The sequence below is a fragment of the Narcine bancroftii genome, chromosome 1, assembly GCF_036971445.1.
Source record: "Narcine bancroftii isolate sNarBan1 chromosome 1, sNarBan1.hap1, whole genome shotgun sequence".
NCBI classification, from domain to species: Eukaryota; Metazoa; Chordata; class Chondrichthyes; order Torpediniformes; family Narcinidae; genus Narcine; species Narcine bancroftii.
This window is the reverse complement of record NC_091469.1, coordinates 391,165,400-391,182,236: the sequence shown is the minus strand read 5'-3', so window position 1 is coordinate 391,182,236 and position 16,837 is coordinate 391,165,400. Positions and strand designations below refer to the sequence as shown.

Here is a 16,837-nt window from a genome sequence, read left to right as displayed (position 1 = left end):
GCCGAATTATCATGAGTATCAGGTCTTTGCTTGTGAATGAAATCAGAATGCTGGTTTAAGTGTCAAACATCTCCTGAACTACCTGTCTTTTTTTTGACAGCCATCCAATCTTCTTGATTTCCTGGTATTGGGGTGCAGGGTGACCACCACCTGAAATGTGCTATTCATAGAACACTCAGGGTCACAAATGAACCACAGTGGTATCAGTGTTTGTTGAAACTTCAGGATCCCAAGCATCAGCTGCTGACAGTTCCAGGACACATAATTGTCCGTGACATGGGAAGCACCTTGGAGTTTTTTCCATGGCCCAGGACATGCCTGCTAAGGCCCTCTCTGCTTTGAAAGCCACACTATTCAGAAACTAGAAAAATACTTTATTTAATCCTTCAGTGATGCACTATTGCCCATATCACCAAAGTCCAATCTCCATAAACATGATATTCACTGGATACAACACTCTTATGAATTTAAAAAAAATCCTGCTTCAACCACTCCCTTGGGGCATTCATTTCCAGGTACTTGTTGCTCTGTGGATGAGTAAGGTTCTGATAAATCTTTTCATCTTGATCCTAAATCCTCTTGTTTCATTAGACTCCAATTTAATTTCCAGTGATGCGCTGCACTGTAGCAGATGCAAGGTATATTTTTCACAGCAGGTGGCATCAAAATTTACACATGTAATATCAAGTTAAATTGGTGTACATTATTTTTAAACACTTGTTGATTTGGTGTTTCAATTCTTGTCAGATCACTGCCTATAATAGGCGAACATATGAAACTGCACGCCATACCCTGATTGTCAACATCATGGCTTCAAATGGTGAGGAGCAGTACAGTTTACATTTTTCTGCTTTAATTAGGAAGGGCAATGTCTTTGAAATAAAAATAAAATGATGTGAAGGTCTAGCTTTCATTGACATTTGCATTAAGGAGTTTGGTTAACATCTTGAATGTGGAACTTCCATTATTTTTCCACATTAGACCTGGCACTGGCTATGCCTATTCTTTTAAACTGATTCTGGTCAAATTTTGTCATGAAACTATTGAGAGGAAAAGTTTTAAAATGGCCTATTACTGACAAAGAAATTTTTGGAATGCCTTTATTGAATATTTGTATAACGTAAAGGTCTCTTTGGTGAAGGTAAAATATAAAATCTGGAATCACTCAACAACAAAGAAATAGAAAGAGATAAAATATTTGGAAGTAGATTTCTTTCATGTCTTACCTGTGTTAGAAATCCAATTTGAACTTAACTTTTTAACAATAATTATGTACTCTACTGATTTCAAAGCAAATGCAAAGAAACGATAAATATAGCTGTAGAGCAAAAGATGAGTGAGAAAGTATCAATAGATGTAACTGTTTAAACTAAAAATCAAAATGGAGAAATCTGAAACGAAAATGGGAAAATAGTGAAAACCCTCAGTAGTTCAAATAGCCTCATGTAAGGAGAAAAAAAAGTTGAAATGCCACCTTTGTGACTCTTTGTTTTACTTTTTCCACCAGTGTTGCCGACTCTGAGTGTCTCGAGCATTTTCTGAATTTATAATCTAGAATTGACCTATTGGTAGAATAAAATTATCTGATCGATTGATTCATTCATAAATTTTAGGGAGGGATATCTGCTGTCCTTGCCTACCCTGGCTTGGGTTTGCTCGAACTTGCTGGTCTGTGAACTGCCATTTGAAGTGGCATATACTGGATCATCATAGCATCTAGAAATGGACAGAAATATTTGATCCTACCAATGAAACCTGCTGACTGCATAACACTGGGCAACAATTTTTTTCAAAAGGTTAATAAATTGAGAATTATGAGAGACAACTTCAAGATGAACACAAAGATAATTTTAGATTTGCTGTATCACATAGAAAGATGGATAAACATTAAATTAACTTTTATAGTATCTTTTATTGCTCAATGATGCTGACACATTGCGTTAGTTCAACTGACTTAAATATGTTTTGCCACCGAATTTTATTTGTACTCAGCATCTAAAGCCACTTGTAATAATAGTCGGCCAGCAATTGCCCTGATGCTGCTTTTCCATGGTCGCAATGTCCTGGTGAAATATTTCACCCTGTTCGTCACTGACTGCACCAAGATCAGCAGGGAAGACGTCCAAGTGCGAATGCAGAAAATGAATTGCACTTCATCGTTTTATTTGTTTGAAGTAGACTTTAAATAGACAGGAAATCTCAAAAATAGGTAATAAAAGCTATGTGATTGGAAAATGTTGATTTTCGTGATCTGCAGCCCAAATTCCATAAAATACACTCAAAAGTGTTCAGGAAGAAAAATCTTTATTGTCCAGTGTAATTGGTTAAAATTACCTTTAACATTATCAACCCTCTTGTAGCACCATTTCGCTGTATATTTCTTCATTAATAATAAGCTCTTTGAGCAACCATTATTTTTAACTTTAGTCAAATGCCTCTTGTTTAAAGATTATCCTTTGCCATATCAAGCGGAGTTTTTTGTGAAGAACATGAATGTGGAAGAGATGTTGGCAAGTGAGGTCATTGGTGATTTCCTCGGAGCAGTGAAGAATGTTTGGCAGCCTGATCATCTTAATGCCATCAACATCACCTCAGCTCTTGACCGAGGTGGGAGAGTGCCCCTTCCCATCAATAACATGAAGGAAGGGTGAGTTGAATTTTTCAGGGGGACAAATCAATTTGTTTGGATTAGGATCTAATTCTCAGTTTATGTTTCTTTCAGCTACTGATGTGCCAAGGTTGATATTTTTTTCCCCCAAGGACCCTGCTGCATTTTGGATTTAATTGCAAACCATGGTTGTAATCACCGTTTCCTCTGTTGGTCCTGGGCTTTAGATGGGACTACTATAGAATGCAGACTGGAATGTTTGTTGTGTCTTTCTTAGGCTTGGGAAGATGTTCAAGGATTTAGTTGAGGATCTGAATTACAGGTATTACCCCAGGGCTGTCACAGACTTTATCATAACAGCTGTGGATGTGTGTGTCCCCACCAAATTGTTCAGTGTTTCCCCAACCAGAAGCCCTAGATGAACAATGAAATCTGAAACCTGCTGAGTGCCAGATCACAGGCTTTCTGCTACAATCAGGAAAAAGGTATAGGTACCATAAGATTCACACCGCCAGGTTCAGAAACAGCTTCTACCCCTTCACCATCAGACTCCTCAACAACAAACTCAATCAGGGACTTGTTTAAGGACACTTATTTTTGCACTTGATTGATTTTTCTTTCTCTCTCTCCATAGTATACAGTTAGTTTTTTTATGTTTATTTGTTTACATGTGTATGTTGAGTTGGCTTTTTCTTTGCACTGCCAATAAGTGGTAATTCTTTGTCGCCTGCAGGAAAAAAAGAATCTCAAGATTGTATTTGAAATCTGAGAAGAAAGAGATTTAAGAGCAATCTGAGGGGTAACTTTTTTTTAATCCATATTTGAAATGAGGTGCTAGACAAAGCTGTAGAAACTGTTAAAATCACCATATACAAATGCCATTTGTTGCAGTTGAATTGACAGGAACAGCTTTGTGGATAGGTACATGGACCAAATGAGGCCAAATGAGACTTGCTTGGGAAAAAATATACTGGCTTTTCAGATGGTGCAGAGGAAGTTCATCAGGTTGATTTTTGAAATTAAGGGCTTAGTTTAGGTAGCCTGTGACTATACTCACTGGAATTTAGAAGGATGAAGGGGTGGTGGGTTCTTACAGAGATGTATGAAATAATGAAATGAACAGATAAGATAGAAGTAGGGAGATTGTTTCCACTGGCAGGTGAGAATAAAACTAAGGGATATAGCCTCAAGTTCAGGGAAGTAAATTTAAAATTGATAGGGAGGAAGTGCTTTTCAAAGTTCAGATTTATTGTCCGAGTACAGGCATGACATCACATACTTCCAAAGAGCCCTGGAATTCTCTGCCCAAGGAAGCATGAGAAGCTGCCTCATTCAATCTATTTAAGTCACAGGTAAGTGAGGCTTAGTTCACGGCCAGATCAACCAATATCTTATTGAATGGTGGAGCAGGCTTAATGGACCAGATGGCCAAGTCCTGCTCATGTTTATTTTGTTTTTGTGTGTCTACTCTTTATTCTTCTGACTGTGAAAATACCAAGACTAAAATGCTGTCTGTAGCAATTCAAGTGGCGATGTTTGCGCTGAATATCATTTTGGCAACCAGAATTCACACCCTTGGAATAAATGCGACTGTTTAGAATTTCCACCTATAAATATTTAAGACTGAGTACGAATGGATGTATTTTCCAGATTTCAGATTTATTGTCAGAGTACATGCATGACTTCAAATACAAACCTGAGATTCCCTTTTCTTGCGGGTGCCACAGAATTACCACTAATTGGCAAAAAATAAACTGTACACAGCATAAAACATGTAACAAAGAAATGTAAACAAACTGTGCAATACAGAGAGAACAAAAAGAAAATCAATAAAGTGCACAAGTAAGAATTCTTAAATGAGTCTCTGATTGAGTTTGTCGTTGAGGAGTTTGATGGTGGAGGGGTACCAGCTGTTCTGAACGTGGTGCGAGTCTTGTGACACCTATAACTCTTTCCTGATGGGAGCAGTGAGAACAGAATGTGTGCTGGATGGTGAGGGTCTTTGATGATGGCTGCTGCCCTCTGACAGCAGCATTCCCCGTAGATGTACACAGTAGTGGGAAGGGTTTTGCCTGTGATGCCCTGGGCTGTGCTCTCTGTCTTTTGGAGGGCTTTACGCTCAGGGGTATTGGTGTTCCCATAGCAGACCATGGTGCACACTTTCTACCACTCCTCTAGAAATTTGCCAGGGTTTCTGATGTCATACCAAACCTCCAGAAGTAGAGGTGCTGACTTGTTTTATTCATCCCTTGCTAATTGACCAGATATCCACTGGACTTTTTCCTGTCTGTTTTGTATGTCATAAACCCATGTGACTTTTTATGAATTTGCCATGTTAAAGCCGTAAATTTTATTAGATATTAACCAGCCATATTTAGTGGCTTATTTCACAGGTTTCTTCATTACTACAATCACAACTATTGGTATTCTTACTGCACAGGGTTTATGTCATGGTGGGTACAGATATGGCATTTTCATCGTGTCTCAGAGAGGTGGAGACTCCTCAGAACCAGCAAAAGTGTAGCCAGGAGATGCAACCCAGCATAAGCTGTGATAAGAAATTCAGAGCCCAATTTGACATTGACTGGTGTAAACTGTCTTTGGTAAGTCATAAACCATCCCCAGTGATTTTATAAAGCTTTTTTGCATTCACTCTCTCCAAGCAAATCATATCCACTTTGATACTTTGTTTTTAAACGGGATTATTTATGAGTTGCATTCACTCTCTCCAAGCAAATCATATCCACTTTGATACTTTGTTTTTAAACGGGATTATTTATGAGTACAGGTAGTCCCAGACTTATGATTTTACGATGGTTCAAATCTGTACTGTACTTTGAATTTTCAATGTCTTCCAATAGCGCTGTATCAGTCCCGACACTGATTCCACTGCCCTGCTCTCTCCTGACTCATTTTTGACTTATGATTTTTTTCGACATCTGATAGGAGTGCCGGAACGCAACCCCATTGTAAGTTTAGGACTACCTGTATTACTTTGTGTTAATTGCACAGTAACACCTAGAATTTGGGGTGGCCAAATTTAGAGTGTTGTGTGCAGTTTTGGTCACCAACCTACAAGAAAGATTAATAAGATTGAAAGAGTGCAAAAAATATTTACAAGGATGTTTCCAAGGCTTGAAGGGCTGAGTTATAAGGAAAGGTTGAATATGTTAGGACTTTATTCGCCGGCGCATTGGAGAATGAGGGGAGGGTTGATAAAGGTATGCAAAATTTTGAGGGGGGATGGATAGAGTAAATTAAAGCAGGCTTTTTCCATTGAGGTTGAGTGAGATAAAAACATGGGTTATAGATGAATGGTGGGATTTTTAAAGGGAATGTTTGGGGGAACATCTTCACTCAGAGGGTGATGAGAGTGTGGAATGAGCTGCCAGTGGAAGCAGTGGATGCTGGTTTGATTTCAACCTTTAAAAGAAATGTGGATAGGTACGTGGATGGGAGGGGTGGGGAGGGCTATAGTCCGGTGCAGGCCGATGGGGGTAGGCGGAAAAATATTTTGGCATGGATGAGATGAGTCGATAGATCTGTTCCTGTGCAATAGTGTTCCTTTATAAAATCATCCCATCTTCAAACTGCAGCAAAATTGCCAACTTTTTCTCCTCTTGGTATAAGGATGTTTTGGTTAAATGTAAAAATCAAATTGCCACCTTTTAACATTTATTAAATGAAGATTTATAAATGCAGTTGGATAATACAAAATATGGAAACCTACCAAAGCACAAAAAAAATTCCCGTGAAGCTATAAATAATGAAACTGGTTAATGAAAAAAAACATGCTTCTGCTGTTAGTAAGAATTGAGATGATTTGCTCATGCAGAACATTAAGATAATTTAGATAATAGTCTTTCAGTTTTTGAGGGAACCTCAACTAAACACAATGTTCAAATATCCTTATTAACCCTTGGGCCTGGCCATTTTTAACCTTTCATCGTATGCAGGAGGTCCTCACTTAATGTTGTTGATACATGCTTGGAAAGTTAGTGAAACTATGGTAAATGAATCCAATTTTATATTGAGGTAAAATACTGCGATATTTTTGAATTTTTTTCTCATCAATGTTGTATTGAAACGACGCTATTAAGGGCTTACTGTATACTCCTGACTGGGTCTATGGATAAACCTTTACAGTATATGGTTGGGTATAATACCAGTTCTGGAAAATTGAGACACGGAGTTAATCAGTGCTGAGATGCCATTCTTATGTAGTTGTCAAGATTTTGCCTTATTTTTACCCTAATACAAACATTATGAAATTGACGTGGAAGGATCCATCTTAATTCTACTCATACAATCTCAAAGGGACAGAGGAACAAAGTTAAAATGGCTAATAGGTGTATTGCTTCTACACTATATTGACCTGCAGTTCATACAATTAAACATTGGTTCAGATTGGAGATGGAAAAACTTATCACTTCTAAGTCACCCAATTCTTAACTTGTGGTGCACCAGCATATTTAATGGAAATTTATTTAAAACATGAACATGAAGATGCATTTTTATTTTCTTGCAATTTGATGGCAGGTTGATAAATCAAAGACTCCTTCTGTGGCCCATGAAGTAGTTCGGGGAGATGGTATCCTGCCTGATGACGGAGAGTATAAGCCACCTTTAACTAACCTGAAGAGCAAGGATTATTACACAGACTTTGTCATTACACTTGCAGTACCAATTGCTGTTGCCCTGGTCCTGTTTATTATTCTTGGTTACATCATGTTCTGTCGTCGAGAAGGAGTGTAAGTACCTCACACTTCTGCACAAGCACTGACACCCAAAGCCGAATATCTTTACAAAAGAGTTCCCAGACACTTAATTGTGATCTTTAGAAAAACTGCTGCAAAAGGTTTTACTTGTTCTATTTCAGTTGCTACTAATAATATCACAGGTTATTAGAAGCAGGTAGAAAACAAATTCTCTCCATATCATTGCATGAGTTCATATTTCAGCTCCATCCATGCAAATTTATTTTCTCAAGCTTTTGCGTCTGTTTCATTTTGTGTCCATTTCTGTTTGGTTGTCACGTGTTTGTATGTGCAGTTGCTCTGGCCCTAAACTTGCAGGCAGATACTGACAAGAGCATTCAATGATCATCTTCTCAACATCTGCCAAAGGTGGGTCCACCAATATGCAAATACTTTTTGATGTTTCAAATACCAATGCCTATTATTTAATTCATTAATTTTGTTTTGTTCCTAGGCAAAAGAGAGACATGCAAACACCAGAGTAAGTGTCTTTTTTCCTGTTATGTTTCAAATTGAACATTTTTAGCTTTTAGTTACACTTTTTTGTTTTATCAAACCATAATCTGCTACTGTTGGCTTCAGAGTCTGTTCCATCCTTGTGTGTCCTTTTGAGTTTTTACACTTCTCATAGTTCATTTCATACTGCTGGCCCATAGTGAGGAATTATTGCAGTTAGCACGTTGACAACATAGCAAATGAGCTCTTGCTCAATGTCTTAGCTTTTCAAGTATAGAAAAGTGCATCTGTTTGGAATGAAATACTGCACCTTTTACCACATTAGACATCTCTTAATTCTCAATCTAAATAATAAATTACTTTTGAGGGAATGTAACTATCTTGCTTTGATTATTGCAGTGGAATTGTATTCCATTTTCACATTTTTTTTTAAAGAAGACTTCTATTTTCAAGAGTCCTGTATCATTATAACTGAGTACATTTAGCTTCTAGCACTTGTTCAGAAGAATCATTATTGCCTTCAGCTGGAATTCTATGACCATTAGGCCATGAGCTTGCTCTTGGTTGCCATCCATGCAAGCTCTCAGTTGGTGTGATTCTGAGATTAAGAGTAGGGACGTGTGGCTGTAATGGTTTTGTGCCATGCAAGTGCTGGCCATTCTTAACAGAAGAAAACATATCTACTCCCACAGTCAACCATCCCAAGTTTGTGCTCAGGGCACATGTCTCAGGTGTTGGAAGTTGACAGCACTCCAGCTATAGCTGAAAAAAGACAAAACACTGGAAATTCTTGTCGACTCAAGAGATATAGAGAAAGTTAGCTTTCAAGAATAGAAACAGAACATGGCTTTCAGCCAGCAACAGTTATGAAGAGGGAGAGAGAAAAAGGAAATGTTCTCTCATATCTGCCAGGAATGACTGATGACCATTTAAATTAAGCACAAAATAAAATATGTTATCAAATGATTCTGAAGATGTTTTTAAAAATGAAAATGCTTGAGAGTTCCATATGTTAGAGGGAAGAGGGTGGGATAATTGTTTCCAAACAATTTCTGCTTAAAAAGGTTAATGAGTTGAAAAGTTAAGGTGACCCAGACATTGTTTGAACTCCTGTGTGCTTTAATTGGTGTTCTATTTCAATGTGAATACAGGCTATGGTTTCAGACAGCCTAAATCAGTGGTTCTCAACCTTATTCTTTCCACTCACATACCACTTTAAGTATTCCCTATGCCATAGGTGCTCTGTGATTAGTAAGGGATTGCTTAAGATGGTATGTGGGTGGAAAGAAAAAGGTTGAGAACCACTAGTCTAAATGTTTCTCTTCATAGTACTGAGCGACTACTAATCTTTAAAATCAAAATACAGAGCCCTTCTAGTTGCTTTTTGTCTCTTCCCTACCTCAACTCCTCTCTGGCCTTAAGTCTTGTTTTTTTTTTATTGGAGTCTGTGCCAAACTATTATTCTTTTAAAATTATTTTTCTTGAGTTTTATCAGAAAAATAGTAAATCAATTGCAATGAAACCTTTGTAGATTTACAAATAATAACATGGTACAGTAGTAATATACTTAATTCGAAATCCAATAAATAGTAATACATACAATATAAGAGATAAGAAAAAATGAAAAGAAAAAAGGAGAAAAAAATTCAAACCCACAGCAATCAAGGTTAAAATTCATATTGTGTGCAGTGTTAAATCACAACAAGTAGCCTCAGGGGATCCAAACAAGCACACCCAGCAACATTCATCTTTGCCCATAATTAGTCAAATTATGGAAGTGAGCTATAAATGGGGCCCCAAGACTTAGCAAAAGAAATCTTGATTTTTGTGACATTATGTCTAATTTTCTCCAGATTTAAAAAGGACATAATATCTAATAGCTATTGATTATGTGTAGGTGGGAACTCATCTTTCCATTTTAACAGAATTGCTCTTGCCAAAAAAGTGGAGAATGCTATAACCTGACTTTGATTAGAGGATAAAATAATATTTATATCTTTAGAAAAACCAAATAGTGCAATTACTGGACATGGATCTAAAGTGATCCTAAATATGGTTGAAAAATGTCAGTCCAATATTTTTGCAAATTAGGGCCAATCCAAAACATATGTAACAAAGATACATAGAATATTTTACACTTGACACAAAGTGAACTAATATCAGAATAAGTTCGAGCAAGTTTGACTTTGAAGAAATGTACATGATGTAGCACTTCGAATTGAATAAGACTATGCCCAGCACGAATGATGAATCGTAAATCAGGCCCAAAATTGAAGTGCATTCTTCCTTTGAGAAAGAGATATTCAGATCATTCTCCCATTCAGTCTTAATTCCACTTAAAGAAATTCTTTCATATTCAGTCGTTCACAATGTAAAGCAGGTACTATGCCTTTATGAGTAAATTGTAACTCGAAGAGTTCATCGATTAAAATTTGGGTCAGGAAGAGTAGGAAATGTTAAAAGCTTAGAGCGAACAAAATGTTGAATTTGATAGTATCTGAAACAATGTCTATTTGATAGGTTAAATATTGCCCCCAATTGTTGAAGAGGTATAAAATGTTGTACATTAAAAAAATCTTTAAAATTATTAATACCCAAAAAATTTCTTCTTGAAAATTGGGATCTAAAATAGCTGGTTGAAATAAATAATTAGATTTTCTAGGTCTTGCAACTATAAATCCCATAAGCCCAAAACATTTTCTGAATTGATCCCAGATCTTCAATCTGCCTTATCCCATTGATCTGCCACCAGACCACAACCCTCATAGCCCTCCCATCCATGCATCCATCCACATTTCTCCTAAATGTTGAAATCATACTTGCATTCACCACTTCTGCTGGCAGGTTGTTCCACATGTTCAACACCCTCTTGAATGAAGTTGTTCCTCCAATGTTCCCCTTAAGCAGTTTACCTTTCATCCTTAACCCATGTCCTCTAGTCTCACCTATCCTTTGTGGAAAAAGCCTGCTTTCATTGATCTTATCTTTTCCTCTATCACATCTTCCTTTATTTTCCAGGTTCTAAACTATTCATCCTTTCCCTATAACTCAGCTCCTCAAATTCTGGCAATATACTTGTAAAGTTTCTTTCAATTTTATTGATATCTTTTCTGTAGGTAGGTAGCCAAAACTGCACACAATGCACCAAATTTGGCCTCAATGACTTGTACAGCTTCAACACAACATGGCAACTGTTGTACTCAATACTTTTATCAAGGCCAATGCACCAAAAACTTTTGATATGACCTTATTTGTCTGTGATGCGGTTTTCAAGGAATTGTGCATCAATATTCTGTTCTTTTGTTCAAGTGGTCCAATATCCCACTAAAAGCTTTGTTGATCCATTTACCATGCATTCATTCAAATCACCCCTTAGCTAGTGGGATGTAGTGAAACAGATATGTGGGCAGATTTTGGAAAGATACGAAAATGAGATTTGTTTTAGTGGGTAATTTAAATTTCTCCAATATTGATGGGGACTCCCTTAGTGCCAGAAGAATTTGCTTGGTACTTCCAGGAATTTTTCTTGACAGTCTAACTTTGTAGATAGTCTAATCAAATGGCTATGTAAGAATTTGTATTGGAATAATGATCTGAGGTGATTGGAGTTTTATTGGAAAAAGTATTTTAAAAAAAAAGTGACCATAATATCTTGTTTTCAGACTGTTTATGGCTAAATCTAGACCTCAAGAGTAAGTGCTCATTTGGGTGACGATTGATTACAACAGGAACTGGGTAGTATAGCTTGAGAGCATCACTTGTAGGGCAAGTCCATATCTGATGTGTGACAGTAATTTAAACGCTAGCTGGTCAGAATCCAGGACCAACATGTTCCAGTGAGGAAGAAAGACAACAGCAAAATGTTTGAACCTTGAATGAAGAAAGCTTTTGGAAATTTAGTCAGAGAGGTAAAGGAAGCATTTGTAAGTTAAAGGAAGCTGAAATTGAACAGAGTTCTTGAAAGCAAGAAGGAAGGAACTTAAGCAAGGAATTCGAAGGGCTCATAGGGGCCATGAAATTTCCTTGTGGAGTAGAATTAAGGAAAATCCCAATACATGAAAAGCCTAAAAAAAAAGGGAATAGGGGAAAATATTGTTGGAGTCTGTGGAATTGGATGAGGTATTAAATTTGCAATGATATTTACCAAGGAGAAGGCCATGGATGATAGAGATCATGGAAGGTATGCTGATATTCTGGGACATGTTGATATGAAGGAGGATGAGATGTGTGTTACCTGAGAACATTCAGGTGATGTATCCCAGGTTATTGAGTGAGACAACAGGAAGAACATGAAGACTTTGACAGGGATTTTTGTCACCTATAGTCACAGGGGTCATCCCAGAGAACTGAAGAATAGCCATTGTTGTTATTTGTTTCAATTGCTCTTAAACAAAATCAGGAAATTATACGAGTGGTTTAGAAATTATTAGATAAGATTCTTAGGATAAGATCTTAACATAAGATCTACTCGCATGTAGCAAAACAAGAAGTTGGGGATAGACAAAAAGATAGCATGGCTTTATACAGGGCAAGATAGTTTCTAACTGTCTTTATTAACTTTGTAGAGGAGTGATGAAGATTATTGAGGATAGAACAGTGGATGTAGTATGTATGGACTTCTGTAAAGCATTTTTTGTTCAGTAACATCCCTGATGTTGATGTTGGACAGGAGGTATGTAATTACCTGACCTAGTCCAAATGTCTTTGATTAAAAGTACCATATATTTTGACTTCCAATCATCTAGCACCTTCCTTGTGACCAACAAAGATGAATAAATGCTTTGTAGGTTCCCATAATCTCCTCCCTTACCTCTTCTTGTGAGCTAGGATACATCTCACCAGGTTGTAGGGTTATATCCACTTTTAAGATCTCTTTGATTGCCAATCAAGCCACCTCTAAAGAAAATCTGGGTGGGCATCTTCTTCAGTATTCTGTATCCCCATTCAAATTGCATATTTTAAACCTGATTCTACCCATTTCCAACCTGGGTTGAATGAAAGTTCTAGTTGCATTTTTAAACATTGTAAAAATCCAAATAATTGTACATTTATAGTGCAACAAAGATCAATCATATTCTAATGGGATTATTTTTTAGAAGTTAAAATTTGTACTATTTCTGAAGAAAACCCTCTGTGGGTCTTAGTCACAGAAACATGATAGCAAATTGAAGGCTGAACTAGCAATCATAAGGTTAAAAATGAAGATACTATAAGGAAGAACCTGTCTAACAATAGTATTTCTCAGTCTAGATTTTGAATTGGCCAGTTGGATTGCTTATTTTGGATAGGCTGATTTCTGTGTCAAAAGCAGACACAAGAATTTAATATAAATGTATTGTGCTGCAACTATTGCCATTGACACAGAAATGCTGGAGGAACTTAGCAGGTGTGGCAGCATCCGTAGGAGGTAAAAATATATAGTCGATATTTTGGGCCCGACGCCTTTGTCAAGGTAAAAAGTAGACAGGTGCCCGAATTAAAAGGTTGGGGAGAAAGAGCAGGGGAGTACAGCTAAAATGTGTTAATTGGATATGGACAGAAGGAAAATGAGAATTGATTGGGTGAGGTGGTGTTTGACTTGGGGGTGGGGGGGAACAGAAACCAGAGAAGTTGATGTTAATGCCAGCTGGCTGGAGGGTGCCAAAATGGAATACGAGGGGCCATTCCTCCAATTTGCCGGTCTTCTCAGTTTGCCAGTGCATAAGACCATAGACAGGCATGTCCACAAGGGAATTGGGTGGGGAATTAAAATGGATGGCCACTGGGAGATAAACCCAAGGTATTCAACAAAGCCATCTCCCACTCTATCCAACACAGAGGAGACCACAATGGATGGATGTATTGTATATGCACCCAGGACAAAGTCTTTCATGTCAGGTCACCCGAGATGTTCAAAAAAACATGGCTTCCCCTCTACTACCATCAACTAGACCATCACTCATATAGTGTTCATTACTTGCACATCTGCACTGGCCCCTTTGCCCCCACGTACAACGGGGATGGGATTCCTCGTCTTCATCTACCACTCCATCAACCTTTGCATTCAACACATCCTCCTCTGCCATCTCCTCCACCTACTGCATTATCCCACCATCAGACCTCTCTTCCTTTCTCGTCCCCTTTCTAACTTCCCCAGGAACTGCCCCTCATGACTTCCTCTTCCACTCCTCCCTTCCCACCAATTGCCCCGTTGGCATCTACCCCAGTGACTGGAGGAGGCGTATACTTGCGCCTGTACCTACTCCCTCGCTACCATTCAGGGCCCAAACAGACCTTCAAAATGAAGCATCTTGTGTTTCTGCAGGGAACATTTACTGTTTCTAGTGCTCCCATTGTGATCTCCTCCACGTTGGACAAAATGGATGCAGATTGCAAGATCGCTTTGTTGGGCACCTCAGTTCTGTCCGGAGTGATAGTGTGGATCTCCCAGTGGCCATCCATTTCAATCCTCTCCATTACCTGTCCATGGTCTTATGCACTGCCAGACACAACCTGCAAATTGGAGGAACAACACCTCGTATTCTGCCTGGCCACCATCAAACCGGGTGGCATTTACATCAACCCCCAGTTTCCTTTAGTCTTTCCTCCCCTCCTCATCTATCCCTTTATCTCTTTCCCCTTTCTTTTCCACTTTCCTTTTTGCTGCCTCGTTTCCCCCAGCTCTGTATTCAGAGCCAACCACCGACCCCCCCCCCCCGCCCCCGCCCCACAATCACATTTCTTCTTTCCTATTCTCCAAATAATGTCTTGTATGCTCTCTCTGCCCTTTCTTTCCTTCTCCCCAGCCTTTTCATTTGGGCACCTGCAGGAAATGACAGTAATGTATCTTTGTCTCCTATCAATACTTTGTGGTCTGCTGAGTTCCTCCAGTATTTTTGTGTTGTTACTATAGTTTCAGTATCTGCAGACCTTCATGTTTCACTGTTGCCATTGATTAGCAGTGTTGATGATAGTCCAAAGCTAATTTCCAAGACAATAATGAGCAATATTGAGGTTTAACATTTTATACGTAATCTTTTTACTTTCTATTTTCACGTTTCCTCAGCATCCAGTTGGTTCATCACAGTTCCATCCAAAAATCAACCAAGGAACTTCGAAACATGTCGAAGAACCGTGAAGCAGCTTGGCCTCTCTCCACACTGCCAGTGTTTAATCCAGTAACTGGTGAGATCATGCCACCCCTTCACCAATCAGACAACTGTGACACTTCCAACATGCCTCTCATGCAGACACAACAGTGAGTTCTTATTTAATAATACATTATTAGATAAGGCAGAATTTAGTTTTGTCTTTGTAGAGCTCGTCGAAAGAATCAAAGACTTGTTGATCCAAACCAAGGCTTTTATTAGCAAAAGACAGGAGCTCTTCACAGGTGGCCGACCAGTCCGGAATGATCCGACCTGGCTAGGGACACATCCCTTTAAGGCCCAGACAGTAGGCGTGGCTAAGCTCTCAGCCAATCGCTGTAAGCACAGTCTAGATACTGTAACTATATACACTATATACATTGGTGATAGATCTGTACTATCACAGTCTTCAACACAAGTGATCGCAAAAGCAGAATATTTGTATTTCTTTGCATCTTGAGAGCCAGCTTTACATTTATGACCTGTGTGGTTGAGAAATTTAATCAATCGACTGTACCTTGTACATTCATTTCTTTACAGCTAATGTTCAACATTAATACGTCTGGGTTTTTTAACATCATATAGAACCTCACTCCCTTGCTGGCATAATTGCCAGATTCCCTTTGCTTCCCCTGACCCACTATACTCCTAGAATTCCCCAGTGACAAGAAAGATTGTACAGTACAAACTACTGGTGAAACAAAGCAGGTCAGACAGCATCTGTGAATACAATGTCTCCCATGAGGATCAAAAGACTTGTCCACCTTCATGGTCCTTCCAAAAACCCAGCATCACCTCTTTCATGATCTTGAAATGTCCAGCACATTAACATTCTCTACACCAAGGGGGCCAACCTTTAAATTTGTTCTAATTTATACATACACCACAGTAACCGGCTTGTATTGGGCTGTATGTCTAAATTGTTTTTCTTAATATTTTATGGCCTTTGGTTTTAAAATAATGGTTTGGCAATGATTTCCTTCAATGTACTCATGAATGACATATATATTATTAAAAAAAAACAAGAAAATTGAGCTTTTGAATGGAAACTGACGTAGACAAAAGTTGTTTTTCACCCTAAATTCAGCATCTGATTTGAATTCATTTTTAGCGAATGAAATTGTGTCTTGTTCTGCAGGAATCACCCATTGCAGACACAGCTGCCTCAACAGCAAGGTGCAGGTCAGTATCCAACATCCGTATCGCCAGCCATCACCTGTTCAAACCACTATCACGTCAATTACCATGTCACATAATTGAAGAACAGTGAAAATCACCCCTTTTGGGTAATAATGTGTGATTTTTGTTATTGTTCAATCAAAATGTCATAGGACAAGAACACTTCAGTCCCATTTTTGTGCAATGATGTAGAAAGTTTACATCCATTTATGCATTTTCATAAAATCAATTGCCACTTAGCAGCAGATTTTGTTTTCTTGTCAGTGTGCATAGTTTTAAAACAAAACGTAAAGTTCTTCATCCATAATCAGATCTTTTCCTCCATTTTTGCTTTCCTGATTGGAGGAGAATTTTGTATGTCGACATTTCTGCAATTTGAGGCAAGTATGAACCAGTGTTTATAAAAAAAAAAAATTAAAAAAAAAATTAAAAATTGATAATTTTATTCGAAATTCAATTCTTGGGTTTTTTTTAACCATTTAACTTAAATAACACCTGCAAAATAGAAAATGTGAAAAGATAGTTTTTTTGGCATTTGCCTGCTTCCATGTGTTATTAATTAGATTGTAAATAATTTACTGTCATTACAGATATAAATCTGTTTCCTAAATGATATCCCTTAGTAATGACATTGGGTTATTCCAGTACAATGACGATATTTGGCTTCATTTTTGTCACCTTGAAATTGTCACAGGACTTGTTCTGAATAG

At 37.9% G+C, this 16,837-nt stretch overlaps 2 protein-coding genes across 5 annotated transcripts in view; one reads left to right on the top strand and one right to left on the bottom strand.

Moving 5' to 3' along the window:
* Positions 1-16,837, top strand: part of sgce (sarcoglycan, epsilon) — a 58,252-nt gene that overhangs the window by 39,404 nt on the left and 2,011 nt on the right. For all 4 annotated transcript variants that reach the window (XM_069913662.1, XM_069913665.1, XM_069913663.1 and 1 more), the window contains 7 exons: positions 748-820; positions 2,449-2,647; positions 5,049-5,211; positions 7,148-7,359; positions 7,820-7,846; positions 14,867-15,058; positions 16,087-16,130. In XM_069913662.1, the coding sequence (XP_069769763.1) occupies positions 748-820; positions 2,449-2,647; positions 5,049-5,211; positions 7,148-7,359; positions 7,820-7,846; positions 14,867-15,058; positions 16,087-16,130 (910 nt within the window). The remainder of the gene's footprint in view (positions 1-747; positions 821-2,448; positions 2,648-5,048; positions 5,212-7,147; positions 7,360-7,819; positions 7,847-14,866; positions 15,059-16,086; positions 16,131-16,837) is intronic.
* casd1 (CAS1 domain containing 1) overlaps positions 15,249-16,837 on the bottom strand; it is a 96,202-nt gene continuing 94,613 nt past the window's right edge. The window contains exon 18 of the mRNA XM_069913660.1: positions 15,249-15,430. Within this exon, the coding sequence (XP_069769761.1) occupies positions 15,320-15,430 (111 nt within the window). The 3' untranslated portion in view covers positions 15,249-15,319. The remainder of the gene's footprint in view (positions 15,431-16,837) is intronic.